General features: G+C 39.6%; 1 protein-coding gene across 2 annotated transcripts in view; it reads right to left on the reverse strand.

The window, feature by feature from the left end:
- Window positions 1-21,690, reverse strand: part of LOC113033563 (ral guanine nucleotide dissociation stimulator) — a 59,405-nt gene that overhangs the window by 36,957 nt on the left and 758 nt on the right. Inside the window, exon 1 of one of the 2 annotated variants that reach the window (XM_026187506.2) lies at window positions 9,512-9,933. The exons of the other annotated variant lie outside the window; for it this stretch is intronic. Coding sequence (XP_026043291.1) covers window positions 9,512-9,607 — 96 coding nt within the window. The 5' untranslated portion in view covers window positions 9,608-9,933. Of the gene's footprint in view, window positions 1-9,511; window positions 9,934-21,690 lie in introns of those variants that run through there. 2 annotated transcript variants of the gene reach the window in all.

Consider the following 21,690-nt stretch of genomic DNA (forward strand, 5'->3'; position numbering starts at 1 on the left):
AAACAATAAATTAATAAATGGGAGACAAGCATTTACTGGTCAATAAGTGAAGGGAACACTCAGCCATTACAGTAAAAAACAAAGCTAAACTTCAGTGCTAGCAATCTCTCCAGTTGGTAAGCAGAACCCACTGTGAGCCCATTTCAGCTGCTTTGGTGCAGATGGTCATGACAACAGGTCCACTGGACAGGCAACAACATGACAAACCCCACAAAGGGAATGTTTTAGCAGCTGGTGGCTACAGCCCATTCCTCTCCTTATCCCTCCTGACTGTTTTTCATCTAAATGTCCCTATCACTGCAGTCATCATGCGATAGTATCTGCAGATAATTCAGGTTTCACAGGTTACTACTTCAAGATGGAGATGTGAGGAGAGCTGGACAGGCTCGCTGGTTCATGTTTCTGACCAAAATGTCAGATTCAGACTCCACGAAGGGGAACACGGGTCCCGGCGTCCTTTAGCAGGACCTGTGCTCGCAGCTCAGCCCCACGCAGCTTGATCGGCATTCGGCAGACAACACCACAACTGGCAGCTTTGCTTCTGGTACCCTGATGTCTGATAACATTCACCAGAGCGCCTCCAGACTCTTTCACACCTGTCACGTGTGCTCAGTGTGAACCTCCTCTCTGAAACTGAATATTTTTAAAGTAAAAAAAAAAAAAAAAGCATTTAACTTACAGCACTAAATAAAGAGAAGATTACATTTTTTCTTATGAAATAAACAATAATTTGTTAAAGAATGTCTCTGGAGCTGATTTAATGATCCATTAACAAACAAGAACAGATAAACTAGTAACTGTAACAGCAGATTATTTATTATTTTGTTGGGTGATTATTTTATATTGTGTGTCCTGTGCACACAAAATACATTTTTTGGCAACATATATTGTTTTTTAATGAAACCCTGCCTGGATATGTGCTCTTTATTCTACGCATTTTTTATGACTAACCGGTAAAGACATCTTACAGTGCAGCATTACAGGGTTTTATGGGATCGTAGTCACACAGTTTTCATGGACTTGGAACTGTCAAAGTGCACAGAGCTGGTTGAAAGAACTACAGAGCACATTTGCCGCATGGCTGATTAAACAAACATAAACAGCGTGTTCTCTGTACAGATGATGAAAGCTTGTTTAACTGCTTGAGCAACAGAAGTAATTTTGGTATATCTAATCTTGTAGTTCAAAACAGAAAAGAAAAACAAGAAAATAACTTATAAATCACAGATTAATTAGACCTAATTTCTCAAGAATTCAATAATAGGTTTTGTTTGTCCCTCCGGAGCCTCTTCTCTTTTTACTGCAGCAAGAATAAAAAACAAACAAACACAGGAGAGTTTCCCAGTAACAGACACATACAAGAAGAAGCTTCTGAGAGCTTGCCAGATTGCGCTGCCTCTAACAGCCTTTAGATGTATCCCCTGCTATTATTTCAGCCAGTCGAGCCATTCAGGTGCTCCTCCAAGCTCCTGGCATTTAAAAATGCTCTCTCATGCCAACTGCAGCCACCTGGGGACGGCAGCTCTGCTCTGAGGCATCCTGACAACCGTCGCACAGGCTGAGAATAAAATAAACCAGCCTGTGTTTGTTTTGGAAATTGTATTGTCAGAAAAATTATTCTGCTTTTTTTTTTTTTTTTTTTTTTAAAGATGACTGATCATCAAACCGAGTGTCGTCTTTAAATTCGACTCCCTTCACTTTAATGCCATGTTTGTTGTTTTGGTTTTTCTTTTGATGTGACACATTTCTGTCAGCCCAAGATGTTTTTCAAGGCTTTAACCTGCACAAATTAAAGGCCGTGTCTTTTTCTGGTCTTTCTGAGAGCCGTCACAATATCAAACACATTTGGCAACCACACAAAGTTTCAGTGGTAAGTTTAAGTCAAGCAGTTTGAATGAAACTGTCCAAACTGCACAAAGTGACCTTGTAACAACTTCTCCACGATGACAACCAAATCAGATGCTAAATGGCTCTTATAGTGCTGTTCTTCTCTAAAAGCGCTCTATACTACAAGCATTATTCACCCATTCAAAAACAGATTTAGGATCACACTCCTGTGATCGAGTGGAAACCTCAAGGGAGATCCTCTAGTATCCACTAGAACAGGGGTGGGCAACTCCAGGCCTGGAGGGCCGGTGTCCTGCAGGTTTTAGACGTGTCCTTGATTCAACACAGCTGATTCAAATGGTTAAATGACCTCCTCAACATGTCCTGAAGTCCTCCAGAGGCTTGGTAACGAACTAATCATGTGATTCAGGTGTGTTGACCCAGGGTAATACCTAAAACCTGCAGGACAGCAGCCCTCGAGGCCTGGAGTTGCCCACCCCTGCACTAGAAGCAGGCTTGAAAGGTGATTCAATCCCATAGACTCCAATGTCCAAGTCCAACTTTGCAGCAGCAGTAACCATATTCACACCACAGTGCACAATCCTGTTGTGGTCCCTAAAGCTATGTTCAGCCATCATGACAGCCTGTGATGATTTGGTTATAACTCACCCATCTGGATTTGGCAAAAGCTTTGACTGAAAAGTGTGCAGAGACAGGTAGCTGCACTCAATCACGGCCTTCTAGGTCTCAGTTCTGCTAATTCAAGTCAATGAACTGGACCTTTCAAGTCTTTCTGTGATGCTGGTGACTTTTATATCATTTTAATGCAACTGAATGACAAATATTACACAGGACCTGAAATTAATTTCCTCAAATTTAGGGAAATTGCGCCATATTGCTTTTTACCAGGGGGAAGAGGGTACCAGTCTGAAGAGGCTACTCATTGTGAGCTTAATTGCATGTCTTATACAGTCACCCATTGTTCTTCTCCAACTACAGCATGGCTGTATTCTCTGCTCTGTCCATCTTTATCATCGTAGGTCTTTTCTCTCGTCCACTGTCAGCTCAATATTTTACAAATACAGCAGCTAAACTAACATCAGGGTCGGCCGTATGAGGATCCTGAAGATTCAACTTGTCAACATTAACCTCTCCTGGGACTGCTGTTTTTTTCCTGAGTGCACTTCTTGTCAGTTGACATACATTACAAGACTTTAAGATCCTTTTGGCTTCTCTTGTATTCACAAGGGCCCATCACAGAGTTTTTACACCTGATGCCCTTCCTACTGCAACCCCAAAGGGATGTGTGTCACCTCCTGGGATCAAACTGTTAGGCAAACATGTAAGCCACTACACATTTACATAGTTTAAGTGCCTCTGAGTCTGGAGCTACAGTAAGTCTGTGCTGATTTGTGTCCATTTCATGCCTAAAGTGAGAATTTTCCACTTTTAAAAAGCCCAAAAGGTCTACAACTGGAGGCTGGAGGAGTTAGCTCCAGAATATCAAGATGGCAGACGAAGGAAAACTCAACCCTTTTTTTTATATCAAACATTTATCCTTCTTGTCAAAACTTGCACAACCAAGCAACACAACCATCAACATTTTATTCCGGGTTGTGCCTGGAAACAGGAATGTTATTTTCCGTGGTGTTCTGCTCTTTAATGAGTCCGGGGTATAAACCATCTTCCACTTGAAAGAAACCACAGCAACAGATGGAAAAGCAAAGAAAAGAAACTCCTGCTCTGCTGTGCCACTTTATTTCAGTCCAAATGTCTCCGGTGTACTCCTGCCTTTCCATATCACCTCCACCTCCACATCCACCTGCACACCTGCTTCCAATTTCCTCTTCGGGTCCTTCAGCGAGCATACCCACACTTGAGTTCCTTGCCAAATTGTCAATCATGCTATCTGAGCTGTAGATTTCCAGCCTTCTGTCTGGCCAAGTCGCCTTGTTTTTGCTTCTTCTTCTTTCTCTTTTTGGACCCATGCCTGCCTGCGTGTGCCCCTCAGGACTTCCTGTTTAATGACCCACATCAGAAATGGATGATCATTGCTGACGGCTTCATGGTTGCAGTGGGAGCTAAGAGCAAAGGACTAATAGTACACTGACTGCCTGTGAAAGAAAGTCTGGATACTGTTGTCCAACAACAAAACGCTGCACTCATCGTACTCATTAACTGCTGAAAACTGTCTAAATGTTGATTCTAAATATGGCTATAATATGGCTCAGATCCTCAGCCTTGCTTAGTGAACATTATCAACACGTCTGCAGATGCTTCCTTCAGAGTCGACTGATAGTTTGACAACTGACAACATCTGACAGTTAAACTTTTTCTTCCTGATCACTGGCTGTAAGCAACTCATCAGTGTGCTGCACATCCTTGTTTTCTAACCTGCTTCAGAAAACAAATGTTGTTTGCAGGAACAGCTGATCACAGTCTGTCAAAGTTTACAGTTTTTAACTAAAACAGAAAATATGGAAATAAACTGCATCAAACCACTCTAAGAAAGTCTGACAGTAACACATTGTTTCCCATAAAACAGGAGAATAATGCATTCTGCATTCAATATTTGCTGTTTGCCCATAAAATACTGCTACACTCTGTGAACAGCTTTGCATGCTGGGGTTAGGTTAGAATAAAGACAGCAATGCCCCACAAATACAGAAAGCTATTGTCTTTCTAGAAGAAACACTAGGGAATACAAGAGGTGGTTGTGATTTTCAAATACTGGAATAGACGTTTTATTAAGAATAACACTACCAGCCAACAGGCCAATAAAGCATGGTTTCATGGAGTGGTCATACTAAATGTTCTGTGAACGGTACACACTACAGCCACCAAACAGCTCTGAAATCTGCCTGGTAAAGCTAGCAAGGCTATTACAGCACAGTTATTCCATTAAAATTAACCTAATCCCCTCAGAATCAGCTGTTTTGTTTGTTTGGGGATATGTGTGGAATCCCAATCCAATGCAAAATGGCAACCACACAAAGTTGCAGGCTCTTTAGAAGCATCTATTAACCCTTTAAGACCTACCATAGAACCAAGTCCGCCAGAGCTTATAGTATATTTTTACATGCTGTGGAGCCATTTTTTGGAGTATTTCAAGTTGCTATACATCAATACAACCATTATAGCCCAAAATTTAATAATATGTATTCATTAAGTGCATAATAATTACATAAATTGCAAAAAAGTGCAATAAACTACAAAAAAATTTAAAATCGTTTTTGTTTTTTTAACATATATTTCTAGTTAGAGAAATTTAAGAGGTTTATCCCTCAAAACTGTAAATACAAAAAAGTTGCACAAACTAGTTTCCCACCACAGGAAATTTATTTTAAGTGTCTTCATAGTTTTATTTTTGAGATACACCAATTTTCATATACTGCAGGAAAAACAAAAAAATATATTATAGTGCAAATTTGCAAAATAACAGCATATGCATCAAAATAAAATATTTCCAGCAGTGCAATATGAGTCCTAAGCATCCCAGAAACGACACAGAAAGTCATAAAGTCAAACATAACTTTTAAAAACACAAGTAGAGGCTCATATGGCCACGAAGGTAAAAAACTACATTTCCGCAATGTACGTCACTTCCGGTTTCGGGCAGTTCATGCCGGACATGCGATAGTTCACGCTGATGGACGTAGGAAGTGTTACAAACAGCTGATCGGATCGGCAAAGCGTGTTTCTGGAATATTATGTTTTTGTTGCTGCAAGTGCTTTTTATGCAGTTTTTGCAAAGCTATATGTGGAAGGAAACTGTGACTTAGGACAAGCTGATGGCATAAGATGTAAGTACAACTCCTCCGGTTTCATATGCAAAAAAAATTATTGCGCTAGCTTACGTGGTTGCAGTGCTACGGGATTTAAAAATAGTTACGCAAAATGGAGCGTGTCCGCTCCGACCGGCTTTAAAGGGTTAATAGGTCAAAACTCTTATTCGCCTTATAGTTTCCAGTATTATTGAGCCCACAAAATGTCCTAAATACAACAGATATCCTCTTCATATTGTAGGTTGAAAAAAGCAGCTCTGGTAAAAGCTGCAAACAAATCAATTTTGAACTTTGACCATCAATATCATGGGTTATCTAACAGTTTTAACAAGAACACTGAACAAATTTAATGCCTATGAGGTACAGTTACAAAAATGGCACTAACATTAGAGCAGCCAAAAACACCACATAGACAAATTAATTGAGCTAAAACTTAATCTTACAAAATTACGGAGCAGGATCACTGACTGCTCAGGTGTTTCGTGCATGAAAGTCCTCTCTGGCATTAACAGCACAAAAACTGTGCACCAGGAGCTTCGTGGCATGGGCTTCAATCCAAAGGTGTAACGTGTTATTTGCCCTATAGAGTAGCTCACAGTTAATACTGAATAATGTTTTGTTTGAAACCCTCACCTGTATTACACATGACATTTTTGGCTTTTATTAATACTACCTAAACCCTTTTTCAGTACAGCTGGATGATACAGTAGTAGAGAGTTGCCATCCTTAATGCGAGCAGCGATCTAGTCAGTGAAAACATCAGTGTAGCCTTAAATGAGCAATTTCATATAAACTCTGTTGAACCCTTCAACAAATTAAAGAGGAAAAGGCCCAGTACTAATTTGAGTAGGTAAAGAAAGTCTATTACAAGTCTACCACAACTACTTACAGTCATCTGAGAGCAGTGTCAGGTCCAGTGGGATCTCCGAGTATAGCATTGTTGCTTGGAATACACAGTGTTTTATCACACACATCACTTTTTAGTAGAGGTGGATGGAAACACAACTAGAGCTTCAGACAACCTTAACCTGAGGTCTAATGAGTCAAAACACCAGTATGGACATGCAGAGCCTTTATTTAATTTAGCATACCATTACATGTGTGTGCTGGTGCATTGGGTGTGACTTTCTAAGCCCCTAAAACCATTTTGTTAAAGTCATTGTAACATGTTTGTTATAAATTTCTAGTCTCCATGGCTAACCCTGAAAACACAAAGTGATTTCATTAGTTTTTCTTTCTCAAACTTGACAAAAGACCATAGTCAATTCTCTATTTTTTTAATAATAAAAAGACTTTACAACTGCAAGTCTCCACTTTTTTTCAGCCACATCCAGCCGTAACTACACCAAAAGCCTAACAGCAGGGAGCGCAAGTGACTTTGTTTGACCCCAGAGAAGAATTCGGGCCACATGAAACACAATCCGGTGATACAGCTGAGCCACTAAGTGAGAGTTAGAGAGAGACGATCAGCTGACAGTACATATCCACCTCTCACACTGACAGCACAGCAGAGGATCACATCTAATTAAATATTTTTGTTAGAGCAGATTTCCTCAACAACATTATGAAAGAAAAACTTTCTTGTCCTTGATTAACCTTGAAAACTGCGACTACGTTGTCGTTTCCAATCACACACTGGAAACATTGAGACTTTGCAGTTTAGTTCAAACATGTTCAGTATTTCACAGGTGGAGCAGACTGCCAAACAAAGGCACAGGAGGACGGTTTGTGCAGCCAACCTACCTGCACACGAACGCACCATCACACCTAACTTCATTCAGTTTACACTTGAAACCTCAAACAGAAAGACTGGATAACTCACGGTCAAAACTATGTGGACACCCCTGTTACATTAATTCTTGATGTCTCCCCATTTTTTAAGATGTTGTCCAGGAAGATTTTAAGCCGCCTGCAGTGATACTAAAACACAAATCTATTAGTGACATTCAGCACTGATAATAAGGTGAAAATTTCTGGCCTATGATTGGTCTTCCAGTTAATCCCACAGATGCTGGATAAATGGGGTAAACAATTTCTTTGGTTCTTTGGTGCATTGGCTTCGTATTGGGAAAACGACATGTTTAAAGTTTAAAGGGCCACTGGGCTTGCAATACGCTGGAGGATAGCTTGATGTTGTGGCACAAAAACACTGATAAAGCTGGTGTGGCTTAGCTCAAACTGTGAAAAATGGCTGTCTGGAATAGTTTTTGCTTGGGCTGCCAGCTCACATTGTTTCCACAATTGTCATATTACATCCATACCTGGATGTCTAAAACTGCAGCTTCATTTTAGCCAAGAATCTATCATTTAAATAGCTGCCAAAGACTAACTGCAGGTGAAGACCCAAGAACAGAATAATTAACGACTTAATACTGAAAAAATAATAATCAAACTATTAAAACGTATTACTTAAAAAAAATCCTTCTGTTGAAGATAAAGCTCCCGCAACCCTCATACCAGTGTACGTGCAACTAAAGAGAACTCCCTGTAAACCATTTAAATCATGAGCTTCTTTCAGCCGCACATTTTATTAAGAGCAACACATTCACTACATTCACCATGGGATCATTACAGACACGACCAAACATGTCAGGATTTCAAGGGGCACACCTTTATCTGCAGGGAGATGTTTTCCTGGGTGTGCAGAGTTTTATATCAGCAGCAGCCCGACACACACACACACAGACGCACACACAGACGATGCTATGTCACAGCTCTGCAACAATGAAAAGAAAAAACTTGGCAGTAATAAACACATAAGCATCCGTCCCCATGCAAACAGATTCATGTGAAGAAACAGCCTGAAACCATGTTTTCAGAGTGTGACAGACTCTGAAATACAGCCAGAAGCAAAACCTGAAGGCAAACTGACAGATCAGGTGAAAAGGTAACGGAAACATGCAGGTCAACAGGTGAACATACGCAACCTGCAAACCTGGGCTCAGCACATTTTGACAGAACCTTTAGTAAAGGGGTGCAGACAAACCCCAGGGTTTTTATATACGTATATATTCCAGTTAGGTAATACTTCGTTTTTTCTCTTTGCCCACTTGCTAATTTGTTTCCTTTTTAATTGCTTTTCACCGTCCCTTTCACTCAGCCACTAGAAACCTTTCAGTTATATTTAGGCACAATTCATTTTTGGCTTAAGATATTCATCTTCACACAACACTAGTTGTGTTGATATATTATAACCAGGAAGGTACTGGCCCTTCTCATTAATGCTAAACCGGACCTCCTGCATAACTGAGACAGACCAGCAGCTTTGATGGAATAAAAATAACCTGTCCCAACAAACAGAACCAAAAAAGTCACTCCAATTACATTAACCCAATAATGGCAGCAAAAATGTTCTCAATTTGACTGCTTGTAAGTCACAGGACTTGTCCAAAAGCTCTAAGTGGCTGTAACTGCTCCAACGAGTCAAACAAAACAACGAAGACATAAAAGAGCAACGCAATTAACTTCTCTGGCCAGAAAAAGAAAATAAGTAAAAGCAGAGAATGGTGAGTGTTATCGTTCTGCGTCCACTAAGAGCTTCACTTGTAAACCACACACACTCAATACTGTAATCATTTACAGCCATACAAGTAAACAAATTAATAGATGTATACAGCTTAAGAAACACACCTGTGTCCATTTTAAAATAATCTACAGACGTTAATACTGCATTAAAATACACATTCAGTCTTCTTTTTACAGTAAGCATGCACGAATATATGCTACAGTATCAAATATGCAATTAGTACACAGGAACACACTCACACACACTCAAGCAATTAAAATTTAACTAGATACATATACAGTATGTATGAATGCACTTATGTTCCTCTCCACACACACGCTGCATCCACACACACACGTACACCCAGCCAGCCTGGCGCGGTATCAGAGCTCACCAGGTCGTCCAGGATGGTGACGGGGAAATCGAACATGCACATCTTGACAGGCTGAGCGAGCGCTCTGTGCAGGCTGAACAGGGATTTGGCTTCCATGCTGTGCCCTGAACGCACCGTGCAGCCAACGCTCGACTGCACGCAACCACAACAAAAACACAAATAAAACCAGAAGAAAAAATGAAAAAGGAGGAGCTCCCCAGTCTGGCTGCTCGCTTCGCAGTCCTATCACAGAGGACTGCAAAGAAATCCACCTCAAAGAAACCCCTCCACCTCCTTTTCCCCAAACACCAACAACCATCCACTCCCCTTCCTCTTCCTCTTCTCGCCTTTCTTCCCCTCCTTCTCCTCCTCACCAAGGAGCGTCTAACTGTCAGCAGCTGCTCTCTCGTCTTTCCGTCCGTCCTCTGGGGGTATTGCCCAACACCACTCAGCTGTTTTGCCACGACCGCAGTGCTCTCACATTCAGACGGAGGTGCTCGGACTCGCCACCGAACCAAAGCACACGTCTGCCCGGAAAAAATAAAACCTCGCCAAATGAAATAAAATGCAGCAAGTACACAGAGGGTCCTCCGAGTTGCTGTCTGACTCGCTTCTGCTTCATTATGCTGCAGCGATTTAATCAGGAGAGAAGGACCAGCTCTGTTTTGCTCCTGTAGTGCCAGACGGTCTGTGTGAGCCCATTAAAGATGAAGCAGGGTGACTGCTTCAGAGGCTGATGTATGAATCAGACTCTCTTCTCATTAATGTCGCTGGTAAATGTGAAGGCACGCATTCTGCTGAGTTACCAGCCCTTATTCTAAAACTTATTTTTCTTTTATGGGTTTGATGAGAGTCTAAAAGTCTGAAGATCTTTTCAACAGGATGTTAGCAAAGTCCTTTCTCTCTCTCTCTTTTTTTTGGGGTTGGATTTTAGTGTTAAATTTTATGTTTGATGGTCTCTTTGCTGTGCTCCTTCACTGCACGTGGGCAGCACTGACTTTTGCAGATATTTTCAACAATGCAATTTTAGCTTTATTGCTGCAGAATTTACATTAACTCACATTTAACTTGACTTACTGCAAATACAACCTGAAACTAAAAAACAGCATGTGTGCCTCAAACCTGCAACATGCAGTTGATGCCTCTAGTATAACAAAGACTTCATAGAAATTTATGGTAAAATGACCTAAATGTTCTCTTGACCTCAGTAAACATTTTCCTGATGGGTTTATGATCTTTGGCACTAGTCTTACTGAATGCAACAATTATTATTAGACTCAAAGATAATGATACCGCAGAATGCTTTAGGGCGTGGCCACTTTGTACTTAAAAAAACATTATTGTTGTCAAATATACAAATTTATCAAACTGGATGTCAAATAAAAGGACAACAAAACAAACTAATCAAAATCTCCAAGCCCATAAACTGGAGTTCCTAAAATGGAAACATGAGGATGGCTCCAAAAAGTGTCCCCATGTCACGATCTAACTAAACATGTTTACCTGGTACAAAACATTGGTTTTGGCCTCTATGCAGAGTTTACCCCTTTCCAATGACTGTAGGGGAAAACTGGAGTCAGGGGCATGGACACTATTGACTGGGCCTCATTGTCCCTGAACTTGACCTCTCAACTACATTTGTGTTGTTGGTGCCTTTTGGAGCATTTTAATGTCTTTCTTGGACGGTATAAGCCATCCAAAAAATTGACTGAGTAGTTTTTTACTTAGCACTAATTAGCAGGTATTTGCGTCATTCTACTTTTATACCTGTAGAGTGTGTGGATGGAGTATGCTAGAATTAGCTGATAATTAAACTCTCCACCCTCTCCAAATATGCTCACTTCTGGCTTCATTAAACCAGCAAATGTTGAAGCTTTGAAGCTAAATTACTGAGCAGCACCATGAAAATGTCACCGATTATCACTTGAAACGAGGAGGTGTCAGACGACAGTCTGTGAATCAGCTCTATCTGACAGTGGAGGAGACACATGGGCCGATTATCTGCTCGTTTATTGATCCATGAGGTAATTACAAGCTTGTTATTGAAGCTGCGGGTTACAAACAAAAAGAAGTAAAAGTAAAGTATTCAGTTTAAACTAGAGCGGAGCGGCTGAGATAAAACAAACCTTTTCAGGACATATTCTCAGAGTGTCTTTCATGTTTTTATTTGCTGTGTGTAGGTGCAGGTTTCCCCACAGCAGCAGGATTGATTCAGAGCCCACCGGGAACCATCTCGCCTCCAGCTGGACTCCGTATTGACATTCTGATATAATATCTTTGTCGTGTTTGCAGCCTGAACCTTAAGGCTTTAATGTGCTTCTGCAAAGACTCAAAATACCTCTTGTGAAAGTCGCTGTATGTAGGTCACACGGCTGTTACCCTAAATGGCTGAAATGCTGATAGAAAGGAAGCAAGTCTGCTTTGACGTGAAAAAACAGGGTTAGCGTTGTGAAGACACGTTTTGTTTCTGAAAGTCTTTCATTTTTTCTCATGCATTTTTTGTAGACCTATCACATGCATGTGATTCAGCAGATTATGGTATTCTGGTAGAAAAGATATGCTCAGCTGGCTTAGATCAACAGCACATTAAATGGTTTTATTCTTGTATTTCTGGTACAACTCAGACAGTAGTCTCCAAAGGTTTCACACCTCCTGCAGATGTTCCACAAGGATATTCTCCTGGTCCACTTTTATTCACCTACAAACTGCAGCCATCGAGCTACAGGCAGTTCTTTTTCTACACTTTAGAAAAAGAAATCAGGAGATGAACAACCAAACTTGGCGCACAGGTATATGTTAGGCCCCTGAAGGTTCTTATTTACATCAGAAATTATGATGTAATCATGGTGCCTAGCAGTCATAGCCAAGAGCCTAACGTATTATTTATATCAACAAAACTTCCGTCCATCCATTTTCTTCCACTTATTCTGGGTTTCTTCCAGGTCACAGGGGTGTATAAGTGCACATGGCACCAAGAAAACCCTAGACTGCGGTTCGATTTTCTAATCACTGGGAACGCCAGGCAGAGGCTCCCATTTCCGAGATCTTCAACTCCCACCTTCAGCAGAGCTTTAACAGCAGTCCGAGAGAGACTGGGGACACCGAGTCCAAATAAACCATGTTCAGCACCTCCATTGTTGAAGCTGCTGCACTGAGCTGCAGCCACAAGGTGCTCGGTGCCTTTCACCGTGCTAACGCCCAAACTAAATGGTTGACTCCGGTGGTGAATGGAACCATTAGGCAGAAAAAGGAGTCCTATCGGGCTTGGTTAACCTGTGGGACTTCGGAGGCAGCCGATAGGTCCTGACAGGCCAAGCGGAGCGCAGCTCGGGCAGTGGCTGGAGCAAAAATTCATGGGAGGAGTTTGGAGAGGCCACGGAAAAAGAATTTCAGACTGCTTCGAAGAGATTCTGGCAAACCATCAGGCGACACAGGAGGGAAAAGTGGTGCTCTACCTAAACTACACCGCACTGTGTATAGTGCAGGCAGAAAGAATACTTTACCACATCTGCTAAATGTATCACATCTCATGCATTTCAGAAAAATTCTAATCAGACATAAGTTTGTTCTAAACTCTGATAAGACTGAGTGCATGTTAAAATGATCCAGCCTATGGTTTATATTGTATGTTATATTCATAGTTACAAAAGTGAAACTGTTGACTCTTAAAGATATTTATGGTGGTGTTGTTTATATGGAAAAAAGCACTTGATTCTTTCTGTTACAGCGTACTGGTTTTATTTCAGTTCAGGGGTTTATTTCATTGAAGTATAAGTTTACATGTATCTGCAGTTATTCTTACACATGCTTATTTAAAACTGTGAACATGTATAATGTGTCTTTGTATTATTTGTCTGACTCTATATTATTGCACATCCTTTGTGCACAGGTCACTCTTGAAATAATAATCGCTGGTTTTGAGGAACTTGAAGAATTATAGCAGGGTCTACCTTATAGTATAAAGCATCCTTAGGCAACTGCTGTTGTGATTTGGCACTGTATAAATAAAACTGAATTGAATTGAGTAGAAAATTTGAATTGATTTAAAAAGTGCTGAATTCAATGATCCTCAACATGGAGATTTAAAAGTACAGCAGCCAGTAAAGATGAGGAACTGCCGCTGCTTTTTAAAAACACTATTAAGAAGTAAAAGAAGTAGCAAAGAAGCTGAAGGAAAAGAGAGCGAGAGGGCCTGAAACACCACTGGGAACTGCTTTCAGATGCAGAGACCGTCCCACGGATGAATACTGTAGGAGAGCGGTTGTCATGGAAACAGGGAGGCAAAGCTGGCTCTTCATAGGGCTATATAAGATAGACCCCCTCCTCCTCCTCCTCCTCCGTCTATAGATACACAGCCAGGACAGGAAGCCAGAGTGTAACCTGCAGCTCGGCTTCCTGCGGACTCAGACAAAGACAGGACGGGCGGTGCAGGTACACGAGAAGTCAGTTCATCCGAGACACGACTACAGGGTGCAAACCTGTTATTACGGCTAAACGCTGCTTTTAGACAAATGATTACAGATTACAGAACAACAACAACAACAACAGTACTTGTTCTGACTTCTTAACACGAGACTTTCAAGGAAAGATCAAAAGAAACATGTAAACAGGAAAATATAACCTTTATGTTTGTTTGTTTCTATTCTTTGCTCAGCAGACTGAGCAAAGAATAGAAACAAACAGAAATTATCTATTGAAAACTGGCCTGTAACCTAGTTTAAATCAAGAAGATCTTTAAGACCCTGTCAAGGACAGGGTAAATCTGGTCCTTCACACTTTTTAAACTGATCTAAATATAATTTTTTGCTCCTCACAACTTTCAACAACATTAATGGTAATAATCTGCAAATTAATAAAAATGTTTTAATCTTATCTGATTTTCTCTGAGCATAAAAAGAGGTCGTATCTATTTGATATGAGATCATTTTTGTTTTGTAAACATTAAATTTGTCATTTTGATGTTCGCATCCACAATCCAGAGGGTTAGGCTTATTGTGCTGCTGACAAGAAACAGGCTTCAGAAAGTCAATGAACTGAAAAGAGAACTACAGAACAATATGTGTCTTTGAAGCTAATTTCAAAATGATGGAGATGTAAAGACAAGTTTCGCTTTTATGTGCAGGCAGTTTTATAGCTGAAGGTTTGGCTAAGATTATTTTAATGACACTAAACATTCACTTTTTTCATTTTTTTTTATTAAACCAACCCTTTCATATAGTTTCTGTCATGCTATACTTATTTTTATAGAGCTATTCTAGTTTATTTAAGCTATTTCGTTTTAGGCTATATTCAATATTTTGGCTGCTGGGATAAATAAACATTGTTTTAAGTTAATGAGGAGGTTTGGGCAATGTGCTCATCCTATGAGATACATAAAGGATATAGCCATCATAACATGCTTCAGAAAAAATGATTAGGTATTTTACGCTCACTCTTTCTCTGTCAGACAGAGCTGAACTGTAAAACAGCGATCTACATACCTACCCTCACCTATAGTCACGAGCTTTCTCCTAAGGGTGGCTGGCTTCTCCCTTAGAGACAGGCTGAGGAGTTCAGTCATTTGATAGGAGTACAGACTAGAACTGCTACTCCTCCACATCAAAAGGAGCCAGTTAAGGTGGTTCGGGCATCTGACACGATGCCTCCTGGGTGAAGTGTTCTGGACACGTTCTAGCAAGAGGAGGCCCGGGCCAGATCCAGGACATGCTAGAGAGATTTTATCTCTCAGCTGGCCTGGGATGCCTGGGTGTTTCCCCGGCAAAGCTCGAGGAGAAGGCTAGGCTGGGGAGAGAGAAGGAGAGATCTGGGCTTCTATGCTTAGATAGATGAGCAGATAAGCGTGAGAAAATGGACTGATGGATAGATGGACAGGATGGTTGGAAGTTATGGAAGGCAAAAAGAATGTGTGGCAGGTGATTTCACTTAGAAAACACAAGAACCAATCAGTAATGAGAAAAAGATGTCAGGAGGTGGAAAAGGAAAGGGGTGAATCTTATGTGTTCAACTTCCTGCACAACTATGACACTGTCATATTTAGGCTGCAAAGAACTTGTAAACATATCTTCAAGGTCAAAAATTAAAATTCATTATTTTGCTTTTACGTCAGGATTTATTTGCTTTTACAAAATGTTCCATTCCACCCCTTAACTGTCACATCAGGCTTGTGAAACAGGTGGTTGTGAGTTGGCTCCATGGTAGAACTGTGATCAAATATATTCCTTTGGTTAACTAAATGTTATAAAAGTTAATTAAACCATTACCCCCTAAAAAGTTAAGAGCTTTATGTAAATCAAACTGTACTTGAAAAGGCATTAAATATGAGTCATTTGAATGATGTCTTCCTATGATGAAGAGAGAGAGGTGCTAAAAGGAAAGCAGAACATTAGATCAGAATGACTTTAAGGTTTTCAGGCTCATGTGCAGACCGGTGCTCTGATACATATGAAATACATGAAAGGTTTAAAAAAATATTTTGTACAGTTGTGAGACAAACATTTAAGTACTTATGTAAAAGTTGGAATCGTGCAAAGGTTTTAGCATTAAAATGTACTAAAAATACTTGAACATACTCATAATGCAGAATCATATTCATAATATTATTGGATTAGAATCATTGATTCACTCCTTGGTATATAACTTAAATCTGATTGCTGGAGACAGCTTACACTGCTCATTTAATGCTTTGCAGATTTATCTATAATATAACAGCATCATATATTGGCAGGTTTATTTCTGCAGAGTGGCATGGAGTGCAAAGTACAAAACCTGCATCCAAATTATAATGGGGTAGAAGAAGAAAGTAGTATAAGGATAGGCACCGAATGCAATGGTAATCCAACCAATCACAGCTTTGAGTTCCTTTTTTGGGAGCAATCAGGCTGAAGTAACAAATAATTCTTATTCTTAATGTCAGCAGCCTGATTACACATTGAAATAAGAGTTTAAGGTTACTGAAATACCCAGTTTGTTCTTAGTCTTTTGGAAAACACAGCAGGAAGGCGACGCCGGTTGTGCAGGACAGAACGAGGATTTCACTCATAATTGTAGGGCTGTGCAATATGACCGACATAAGACATCTATCGTCCCGATAACGATATAAATTACAAAATTTTAACATTTTCTGTAAATTCTGTGAATCTCGGGCAGCTCGACTTACGTGAAGTGTTTCCAGCTGGGCGTCGAGTAGCTGGAGTCGAGTGTTTTAACCGATGCATGAAGCTATACATTATTAGACATAAGTTGTAACGGCCGCCGTTTTCTTTGTGAGTATTTATTACACGGCGTGCTGCGGGGAAAAACCTGTTCTAACGTTTGAGTCTAAGGTTTATTTTTAGGCACCTGACGCCTCTTTTTTGTTTCTCATCCGTAAATACTCTGCATACTTTTTCACGTGATTCAGTTTATTTTGAAAAGTCTCAACAGGATCTTGAGCTTTATTGTGAAAGGTTTATGTGGAAAATAAACAAGCGGACACGCGATGGTGTTACCGTCGTTGTTGCTAACGACAACGCATAAAAACAGGCGCTTGTCTGTCGGTAGTGTGGTTATATTAAATATAAGAGAAAGAGAGAACTTTAAGAAATGAATATAGCCACTACAGCGACCATCAAAAGTGTAAAAATAATATTGCCGTAAACAGTTTATTTTGCGACGCCACAAAACAAACGATATATCGAACAGCCCTACATAATTGTGACTTAAAGTAGATCCGTGCCAACTGTAAACTGTATGTGTGACCATGTGCACAAATAGAAAGTTGACTTTTTCTCTAAGAGTGTAGCCTTGTACACTTCAGAGCTCATCCTGCTACTTTTTTCGGCAGTCACATGATCAACAAACACCAGTGACCCAGTTCCTCTGACACATACATGCCCATGCAATAACAATCCCTCCTCTGAGTTTGACAGATGATGTGATATGCTTCATATCATGAGCTGTTTCTCTCCTTCTCCCTGCTTTACTCCTCCCATCATTCTGGTCCAAGTTCATATTAGCTTCTTCTGTCCAAAGAGGAAGGAACTGGCTTTTTAGCAGGATTTTTGAAATGAAGCCTAAAGCCAAAATGACTAAATAAGTTCAAGGAGCCTCTATGATACTTGGATGATAAACCATGGAAGTAATTCTGTAATAATTCTCATGCACTTTAAATGCATGTCTTCAGCTGTTTTTCATGAGCAGGACAGTTTCTGGAATCTTTCTGTTGGGCTTACTTTGTTTCTTTCAGCCTCCTTCACTTGCATCAGCGTCTCTTTTGACCTCATACTAAGAGTTCCAGTGAAAAGACACCATTTACTCATTGCTGTCATGCAACAACAGTAAAGCTCATTAGTCAACGATGTCCACTTACTTTTGAACCTCAGAAAATGGGGGGTGGTGTATAAAATGCCTGCCTAACAAAGTTAATGCAATACCTTTTTACCCTCCCTGAATTAAAGCGGAAAGTCAGTACTTCCACTATGGAGGTGTATGGAGCAAAAACTACAAAAAAAGAAGTGTCACCGTTCAAAAACTCATGGCTCTAACTGTATACAGATAGGAAAGAAAATACTAAAAATATAATCTATCTATCACATATGATTCCTAAGAGCAGAGACAGGCATACAAAGAAATTTCCGGACTCTTCTGCCTGTTCTGTATCCTGAAATCATCTTGTTTCTGGCCTGCAGAGTCTCTGGATGGAAAAATTTGCCTTCACTCAGCATGAACACGCCTGCAAATGATTACAGTGTCTACACACTCAAATCTAATCCTGTCACAAACGTGGACAAATGTTGGCAGCCCTGACACAAAAATTCGAGCTGTTTGCTGACCGAACAAAAACAGAGTGGGGCAAAACAAGTGTCATCAACGAGTGGAAATGTTACACAGCTCCTGCACTTTGCAACACTATTCATACACTTTGCCCAGCAGTGCAAAAAGGCTTCTTCAGAAAAGAGATTTCAAGGACAAGCCCTTCCTCTACATAAATGAAAAAAAGGAGAAAAGAAAAGAAAAACCCCGAGGACTAAAAACTGGAGAAAAAAAGTCTGATTCTTGTCACATTCCATCAGACAAAGAAGTCCGATATGCTTGGAGTGAAGTCAAGCTCAAGAATGGAGTGGTTTGTGCAGAAAATGGAGCGACAGAGAGGCTTACAGCTTTATCTGCGATTCCTACAATAGTACAAAAAAACCAAAACTGGGAGTGCAAATAAATGTTTCAGAAGCAGATAAACATCAATAATACCAGCAGCAGGAAGCAGGATTTACATGGAGGAGACAAAGAAGAATAAGGGTGTTTACAGTAAAATCCAGGCAGTGAGAGCTGAGGGTTAAACGCAGCCTTTGAACGGAGGCGGTGGAAAGCCTCACATCCATCCTGCTCGCCTCGCAGACAAAGCTCAGCAGTGACCTTTGACACAGATTCATCGGGTTTACTTGATGATTTCTAGCATGGAAAAATTATAGAAACAACACAGTGAGGCTGTAACCCTGTCTTACAGTTATGAGCTGGGACTTTTAATAGAAAAGACAAGAAAATACCATGACAGCATCAAATCACAGCAACCTCTCCCACTAAAAGAGAGGCCTTTTCTTTTAGTTAAATCAGCGGGAAGCTGCAAAATATATTTAATCCTGATAATGAACATGACACGGCTTATTGAGACTAATTAAGATTCTGAAAACAGTGCTTCTAACTATAATTAATGGAAACACCGACACAAGTCCAAACAGGCTTGCAATCAACTTGCCCAACATATTCTTTTTAGCTAGACTTTAGGCCAAAGTTTATATCGAACTCTGGGCCTCTCTGAGCTGACTGGTTGTAACTGACTGACTTTTATACCATTATTAGAATCATAAAATATTTTTACAAAAAGTAACACAAACACCTGCATACAATTCAGATTTTCCAGCTCACGCCTTTAGACACCAGGAGAGTAAACACTGCAAAAACAAAATTAATCAACAGGAACAATTTAAGGAAACTGATTAACTTCCCACTGAGTGACTGAAAGAATTAAAATCAGACACACCTCCTCACATCTCTGACGGTAAGATGTAACATTAACGCTCTGTTTATGGAAGCAAACAAGAGGAAGTAACTCCACCAACATCCCGTCAACACCACCTCCTGCCCTCCGTTCTTGGACAGATAAGATTATGAGTTCTATTGGTTGAAGGACATTTCCTGAAGCAAGTACCAAGAGGCAACAACAAGCAGAAAACTATCACTAAAAATAACTCATACTTCAGTTTATAAGCCTAGGAGACAAACAAGCATCTGCCTACTAGTTTTAAAAACTGTTCAGTGAAATTTTTGGCCAATAATGTAACCATAGACACGTCTTTATTAGGATTTCTTATTTGCCACTTACATTTTAAGTGAATTTACTGAGGTATGTTCGGTTTTTATCCATTTTCCAACTTTAAACCTTCAATATCTAATTAATCTATTTGTCAGTTTGTTTGAAAAACTGTTAAAAAAATAGGACAGTTATTTATTTATTTTTTGGTTGTTTATTTTATTTTTTTTTACTGGAGATAAACATAGTGGTGAAAAAATATTGGTTGAATTGGTATTTTATAACAATTTTATCCATCCAGGACTTCATTCAATTCATACCTAACATTGTACAATAACAATTTATTTTTCCATGTAACAAAAGTTAATGTAACAAAATAAAAAAGACAAATGGCGGCATCAGGAGCGGATGCCTGACAAACTGTTATTTTAAATGTTGGTATTGGCCAAAAAATTCCCATTACAGCACGAGGGCTTGTTTGTTTACCTGGAACAAGAGCGAACATAAATAACACAAAAAAAAGAAAGAAAAAATACATTGGTATCGCCACGAGCTTAATAAAATATCTGCACAGAAATCACAATCAGCGCATCCCAAATATTTTATAATGAAGATTTATTTGTTCTCCCAGGCACATGGGAGGGAATAAAAAACAAGAAAACAAAGAAAAAAACATCAGATATTATTTATTAGAATTGACCTGTTTAACAAGCAGTGACTTCCTAAAATTTTATAAGATTTGTTCCATAGAACAGAGGTGAATGTAAATATTAATAAAAAAATGAAAAGAAAATGTTGGCATCACAACTAGATATACTTTGGATTATTATTTTTGCCTGTTGGTATCTGCCAGAATTTCACAATTTGGTGCATCCCTAATAGTTTATAATTAATTTGCCTCCCAGAAACAAGGGTAACCCTGAATATCAACAAAACCAAAAGGGACTGAAAAAAATATCGGCATCAGAACCCGATATCTGTCAAAAAACATTGGTATTCATCTATGATTCCACAGTTGGTGAATCCCTAATCCTACTATAATGATTGTAAGATATGTGGTATAATGTGTCTTAAGTGCCAGGTGGGCCAATCTGAACAAAACTTGGCACATATATAATATATATATCAAATATTAACATGTGTTTTTTTTTAAATGTTTTTATATTTTGATTTGTCTTCTACATTATGTTCACCATCCCCCTGCAAATGCAACATTACATACACCGTTTGTATTTTTTTTCCAAGTGTCAGGTTCAACATACTTAACTCATTCACTGCCATTGACGTCTATAGCCGTCAATTGCAGTGAATGAGTCAATGGGTTTAACTCATTCACTGCCAATGGCTGGCAGTGAATGAGTTAACATGGACCTAATTTAACAATAACAAAATTTTGTATCTGTGAAGAAATTCCATTTCAGTTGGGTAGGTGAGATGTTTAGAATTTTTCATACCATAATTACTGATGACTCGAACAAATAATATAGTACAGATCTATTCTTTCCAGTCACGCAAGTGGGAATTAATAACAACAAACAAACAAACAAATAAATAAATAAATGATTGGGGGGATCAGATTTAGGTCCTAATTATTTTACAAAATGTCTTTATTGACCTAAAATTTCAAAATCGTGCAACCCTAGCTTCACAACATTGATAATGTCTTGTCGATTTAATCCCCCCAAAATCAAAAACACATTTAATTATTGTAAATGCTATGTCTTACATCTTTATATACAGTCTATGGCTTAAAGAGCAGCAGGAGAGAGAGTGGCAGAGAGAGGCAGACTTTAAGCCGGGGAGAAAGAGAGAGGGGGGGGATTATTATCATTAAAAATGTGCTGATCACCTGCATAAATTCGCCTTTACAGCCCGTTACTTCTATCAGATCACAGCTGTGGCAGGGGTGCAGCAC

The sequence above is a fragment of the Astatotilapia calliptera genome, chromosome 12, assembly GCF_964374335.1.
Source record: "Astatotilapia calliptera chromosome 12, fAstCal68.1, whole genome shotgun sequence".
NCBI lineage: Eukaryota > Metazoa > Chordata > Actinopteri > Cichliformes > Cichlidae > Astatotilapia > Astatotilapia calliptera.